This window comes from Drosophila obscura, unplaced genomic scaffold, assembly GCF_018151105.1.
Source record: "Drosophila obscura isolate BZ-5 IFL unplaced genomic scaffold, ASM1815110v1 contig_9, whole genome shotgun sequence".
Lineage (NCBI taxonomy): Eukaryota > Metazoa > Arthropoda > Insecta > Diptera > Drosophilidae > Drosophila > Drosophila obscura.
The window spans coordinates 1,759,402-1,765,878 of NW_024542883.1; the positions used below are offsets into that span (position 1 = coordinate 1,759,402).

The window sequence follows — 6,477 nt, forward strand, 5'->3', positions numbered from 1 at the left end:
AAGTGTCAGAACAAAAAATGGTGAACACATTTTGGCCAGAGCTCTCCTTGACTCTGGATCCCAAACAAACTTTATCACGGAAGACCTCGCCCACCGCTTACAGATCCGTAGAGAGGAGTCGTGTATTACTTTGCTTGGTATTGGTGAATCCAATTCTCAAGTAAAGAATAAAATACACACTGTGGTGAAGTCGCGCATAAATGGTAGTAAGTTCTCCTTTGATTTTTGGATCCTGAAATCAATTTCAGGTTATCTCCCTGACCAGTCAGTTAATGTAACTTAATGTTAATGTAAGAATAGACATGCTGATTGGAGCTGAATCATTCTTTGAGTTATTAGCTTTTGGTCAAATCAAGCAAGGTCCTGACTATCCAACTCTTCAGAAGACCCTTCTTGGCTGGGTTGTTTCGGGAAAATATGTTTCCAAAATTTCTGCCACCAAACTGCAAACAGTTTGAGTTGCAGTGAAGAGTTTGTTAGTTTCCATTGGTAGGACCTTGCAAAAATTCTGGTCACTGGAAGAAATGCCATCTCCAAAGAAAATTATTTCGCCTGAGCACACGTTATGTGAAAATCACTTTCGGAAGACGACTCAGGTATTGCCCTCAGGTCGGTTTGAAGTAAGGCTGCCGTTTAAATCAGATCCAAATTGTTTGGGCAACTCATTTGAGGTTGCTAAACGGCGGTTTTTGTCGCTCGAAAGAAGATTGTCTCGTGACCCTGAGTTGAAGAAAATGTACTTGGAATTCATGGAAGAGTACCTCTCCTTAGGTCATATGTGACCGACTGACAATACGGTTCCTTCTACTCCACACTACGTAATTCCACATCAGTGTGTCCTTCGGCCCCAAAGTACGTCAACCAAGCTTCGCGTCGTGTTCGATGCGTCGTCGAAGACGTCCTCTCAGGTGGCCTTGAATGACATTCTGATGGTCGGACCAACTATTCAAGAGGAGTTATACTCAACGCTGCTCCGCTTCCGTCTGCACAGGTTCGCCCTGACTGCCGATGTGAAAAAGATGTATCGCCAAGTGATGGTGAATGAAGCGGATAGGCCGTTTCAGATGATAGTGTGGAGAAGAGACCCATCTGAGTCCTTGAGATTATACAAGCTTAACACCGTGACGTATGGGACTGGACTAGCCCCCTTTTTGGCTATCCGGTGTTTAAAAAGGTTGAGTGAGTCTGTGAAACTATCATTCCCTAAGGCTGCTCACGTTATTGGGTCCGACTTTTACGTTGATGACATGTTGACTGCACAGCAAAGCCCATAACGATCTCGGATTCAGATTCGACTAAGGCGTAAGGAATCTCATGGTTGCCTTTCAATTTAAAATTGACAATGAAGTCATGGGTCTCCGAGCGACAAAACGGAACATACTGTCGGTGACATCGAAGTTGTTCGACCCCCTTGGATTGTTAAGTCCTCTCGTCATAAAGGGCAAGATCCTATTGCAGGAACTCTGGCTTAACAAACTAGATTGGGATGAGTCGATTCCGATGCATTTGGAATATGTTGAATAACACACTGTCTCAATTGAAAGAGATCTCCATACCTCGGCTTGTGTATTCCGATCCGATGTCACCGGTCCAGATACATGCCTTCGCTGACGCCTCCATGAGAGCTTATGGAGCGTGCGTCTATGTCCGTAGCAGAACTGCAGAAGGTTTAAAAATATCATTGTTGACTTCAAAGTCCAAAGTAGCGCCGCTCAAGACCAAAATGCTCCCACGGCTTGAGTTATGTGCCGCTCACCTTCTCGCGGATCTCTGTCACAGAATCAAGCCCCTATTAAAGGTCCCTATCGAATGAGCTGTGTATTGGTCAGACTCTGAAGTAACTCTTCACTGGATTCGGTCGCATCCATCTTCGTTGTCGACGTTCGTTTCGAATAGGGTGGCTGAGATTCAGGAGTGGTCAGATGAAGCTACGTGGCGGCATCTCCCTACAAAACAAAACCCAGCAGATATTGTGTCAAGAGGTTGTGACGTCAAGGAAATCGTCCAGTCAATCTGGTTTTAAGGACCCGCATTTCTAAAGGATGAAGAAGAAAACTGGCCTAAAAACCCTCATTTCGAGCCTTCAGAAGATGTTGAGCTGGAGAAGAGAAAGAACGCGGTCGGGCTGACCGCTGCCGTGGAATTTCGGATTTAGTAGATGTCATCGAGGGATTCTCGTCACACCTCAAGCTGCTTAGAGTGTTTTGTTATATGTTCCGCTTTATAAGAAAATGTAAGAACCCAAGCATTACGTTTGAAAAAACGGTCTCACCGACCGAGTATGATGAAGCTGTTTGGCTATTAAGAGTTTTTAATAGACGTTGAAACTCGTTTGACTTAAAGAAAAAGGTCTAGCGTTTCAATGAGAAATGTACAATTAATTTTTATTAGGAATTAAAGTAGGCGTTAGTATGAGCGATATAATAAAGCGATGCGATTGATACGAAGATTATCTCTCTACTGGCTACAAGGGCACATGGGCCGACTTGCCAGCGCCCTATGCAGCAAGTGTTAAAGAGAGCGAAAACGAGCGATGAAAGGAGAGCAGATCGGGGCAGATGCTAAGCCGAGCACGAACGTCATATGGAACGCGAGAGACCAGCTTAGATGCTGCAACTGCAACAACAAAGCGAAGAAGGCGAGATAAAATGAAAGAGCGGCCGCTGCCGTGCATAACATAGGCTGATTAACAGTGATTGGTACAGTGCAAATAATGAACATAATTATTTAGGCTGCTTGACCCGACATACTCCCCCCGTTGGAAGCCTGACTTTCAACAGCATCTTTAAGGGGAAGCAGACACAGCTTGTTAACGGCTCGCTTGGTGATTCCAGTTGCAGTCCTCAGCACAGCGACTCGGGCGACGCCATCTCTTCCAGGTAGTAGTTCGACCACCCTCGCTAGTGGCCACTTCATGGGAGGTAGATTTTCATCCTTGACGAGGACCAGGTCTTTGACTGCTAAACTCGGCTTCTGAGTTCGCCACTTTGAGCGCTGCTGCAGTGACGTGATGTACTCCTCCTTCCACCGGGACCAAAAGAGCTGTTGAAGGTAAGAAACGCGCTGCCAGGCGTCAAGGCGATCGAAGTTTAGCTTCGTGACATCAGGCTCAGTGAATGAAGCAGGAGGGCCGCCATTCAAGAAATGTGCTGGAGTTAAGACGTCAAGATCGGCAGGACTCTCTGAAATGGGAACTAAAGGTCTTGAATTAATGACTGCCGTGATGTGGCATAACAGCGTCCGCAGCTCGTCAAATCCAAGAACCGAATTGGCTATGGCTCGATAGAAGTGGTACTTGGCCGTCTTCACTGCGGCTTCCCATAGGCCACCAAAGTGTGGCAAGCGCGGCAGGATGAAGTGCCAATCAATGGACTCAACCAAACAGAAATCCAGAACCGCCTTCTGATGATCGTCGCTGAGAAACAGGCGTCTTAGTTCCACGAGCTCGTTCCTTGCACCGACAAAATTGGTTGCGTTGTCTGACCAAATTTGCCGTGGCTTTCGTCTGGTGCATATAAAGCGCTTTAGGCCGTGGAGAAAAGAGACTGTCGATAGATCCTTGATCAGCTCCAGATGAACGGCCTTGGTCGCGAAACAAATGAGGACGCAGACGTAGCACTTGATTGGAGCCTTGTTGCGTGCCTCCGGCTTGTAGAAAAACGGGCCACAAAAGTCTACGCCTGTGATCTCAAAGGCGTGAGAACCGTCTAGGCGCTCTTTTGGAAGATCCGCCATGATGTGCTCCAATATTCTAGGTTTCGTTCGAAAACATCTCACGCACTTGTTTACGGCCTTGTTAAGTGTCTTTCTCCCCCCAATAGGCCAATATTGGGATCGAATTAATCCCAGTAGAGCTCGAGGACCGGCGTGTAGATTCCGCTCATGAAAGTGAGAGATTATTGCGAGAGTAAGCGGATGGCTGCTGGGCAAGATGATGGGATGACGGCCATCAAAATCCAACGAAGAATTCTTCAGCCGACCATCAACTCTGAGGAGTCCAAAATTATCCATGAAAGGGCACAATGATGAAAGTGAGCTGGATGAGGCGACCACTCCCCTAGAGCGCAGTGACTTCATGTCTTCCCAGAGCTGCGTACGCTGGACCAGCCGCACCAATAGCTGGGTTCCACGTTCAATGTCAGAGACGGTGAGTATAGGGCGCCGAATCCGGTTGCAAAATTTGTGAATGTTGCCAAAAACGCGTTGCAAAGAAGCGAATGAGTTCGCATACTTGGATTTGGCTACAATGTCCAAGTAGGGTGATTTGGCTAAGAAAACCTTACGACGCAGCTCCAGGGTTGGCTTATCAGGCAACACCGTAGCTGGCCAGTCATCTGAAGAGCCGCAAAGAAAGGGAGGTCCATGAGCCCAAAGGGGTGACTCACTCAACTCGATTGGTAGAGCTCCTCGTGAAAGAATGTCGGCCGGGTTCAAATCTGTGGGAACATGATGCCATTCCATTTTTTCAGTCAGTTCCTGTATCGTTGCCACTCTGTTTGCGACAAATATATTGAATCGGGATGGCTCGTCCCGAATCCAAGAGAGCGCAACAGCCGAATCACACCAACAGTAGCACCTTCCTTTGAAGACACTCATTCCTGCTACCTCAGATATGAGCCTAGCTAGCAATTCCGCTCCACAAAGCTCCAGCTTTGGTATGGTTAGTGTTTTCAATGGAGCAACACGAGATTTTGCGCAAAGTAAGTGACTGCTGGATCGCTGACCCTTCGACACAACATAAATACAGGCACCATAAGCCTCTATGCTCGCGTCGCAAAATCCATGAATTTCTAACTCAGAGTTCGGAATGAGCACAAGCCGAGGAAATTCATAACGCCGAATCTGGCCAAAACTACTGCATATTTCCTGCCACGAGGTGTTGAGTGCGGATGGCAAGCTTTCATCCCACGATAACTTCTCTTTACACAACTGCTGGAGAAAGATTTTTGATTTTGTAATGATAGGCCTAGCTAATCCGAGGGGATCGTAGAACCGAGCTATTGTTGACAAAACGGAACGCCTGCAGGGACGCGAAGATGACTGTAGGGCCGAAAACGAGAATAAAAGCTGATCAGAAACCGGATCCCAGGCAAGTCCTAAAGTTTTGGTGATATTGCTGCCATCGTCGAACTTTAAAAAGGTTTCCTTGTCCTGTTCCGGAACTCCATCGAGCACAGCAGGCACGTTCGAACACCATTTCCTCAACCGGAACTGACCTCTCGACAAAATTCCAGTGGTTTGCTCACGAATGTGGATAGCCTCATCCTAAGAGCTGGCTCCAGATATCAAGTCATCGACGTAAAAGTCCCGGCAAAGAATCTCAGCCCCAACAGGAAACGCTACCTGCTCATCCATTGCCAGCTGATGCATCGCCCGCACTGATAAATATGAGGCAGGCTTCGTCCCATAAGTAACGGTGTCAAGCTTAAACACACGCAAATCCTCTTGCATAGAATTCCTCCACAGAATACACTGCAAGTTACTATCCTCGGGTGAGACCCTTACACACCGGTACATCTTGCAAATATCTCCCGTTATCGCAACTGCATATGACCGAAATCGAGTGAGAATATGGAAAAGCTTGGGTTGGATTACAGGACTGGCCATTAAGACGTCGTTCAGGGAATAACCGGATGAAGTTGCTGCGGATCCATCGAAAACGACCCTCAGCTTGGTTGTCGAGCTATCTTCCTTTCTGATGCAATGATGAGGCAAAAAGTAGCGGCAGCAGCTGATTGACTCGGCAGGAACCAAAGACATATGACCTAGATCAAGGTACTCTTTTATGAAATCAGCATACTGAGATTTCACATCAGGGCGACGATCTAACCTCCGCTCAAGAGATAAGAATCTACGTTGAGCTTGTTGATAAGATTCTCCCAAGAGATCCAAGTTATATTTAGCTGGCAGCCGAACACAATAATCGCCAGTTTGTAATCGATGGAAATGTTGAACAAAGTGAGCCTCACAATCTAGCTCTTCTTTCGTAGACTTTACAATGGGCTCCATGCAATTTTCTACCTCCCAAAACCGTCGAAGCAGTACCTCAAGTCGCTCTTCTAGGTTACTATTGTCAGCAACTGCGGCCGCAGCACGCGACACAATCAAAGAAGATCCCTTTACCGGAGAATAACGTCCAGACACGACCCATCCCAAACGAGTTTTCTGAATTGATGGCAATCCTGGCAGTAATTTGACCTGACCAACACAAAGAAGCTCGTAGAACAGACTGGCGCCAATTAAAAGATCGACACGCTGAGGTCTATGAAACTCTGGATCAGCAAGAGGTAGGTTTGCTGGAATTTTCCAGTCGTGAGTGTCTATTCCGTAACTTGGTTGACGATCGGTTATGTTAGAGGCTACAACAGCAGTGATGAGAGTTGAGTAGTCCGTCGGGCGAGAATGCAGGCTAATATTGACCGAAAATCCATCCGTGACGAAGTTTGAATCACCTATTCCAGATTCTGCAGTCGATGA

General features: G+C 46.9%; 1 protein-coding gene across 1 annotated transcript; it reads right to left on the reverse strand.

Annotated features, from left to right (window-relative positions):
• Positions 1 to 2,727: 2,727 nt before the first annotated feature.
• LOC121405352 lies at positions 2,728 to 3,735 on the reverse strand. Its single transcript, XM_041596021.1, has one exon. The coding sequence runs from the start codon at positions 3,733 to 3,735 to the stop codon at positions 2,728 to 2,730; it is 1,008 nt and encodes a 335-aa protein (XP_041451955.1).
• Positions 3,736 to 6,477: the final 2,742 nt, after the last annotated feature.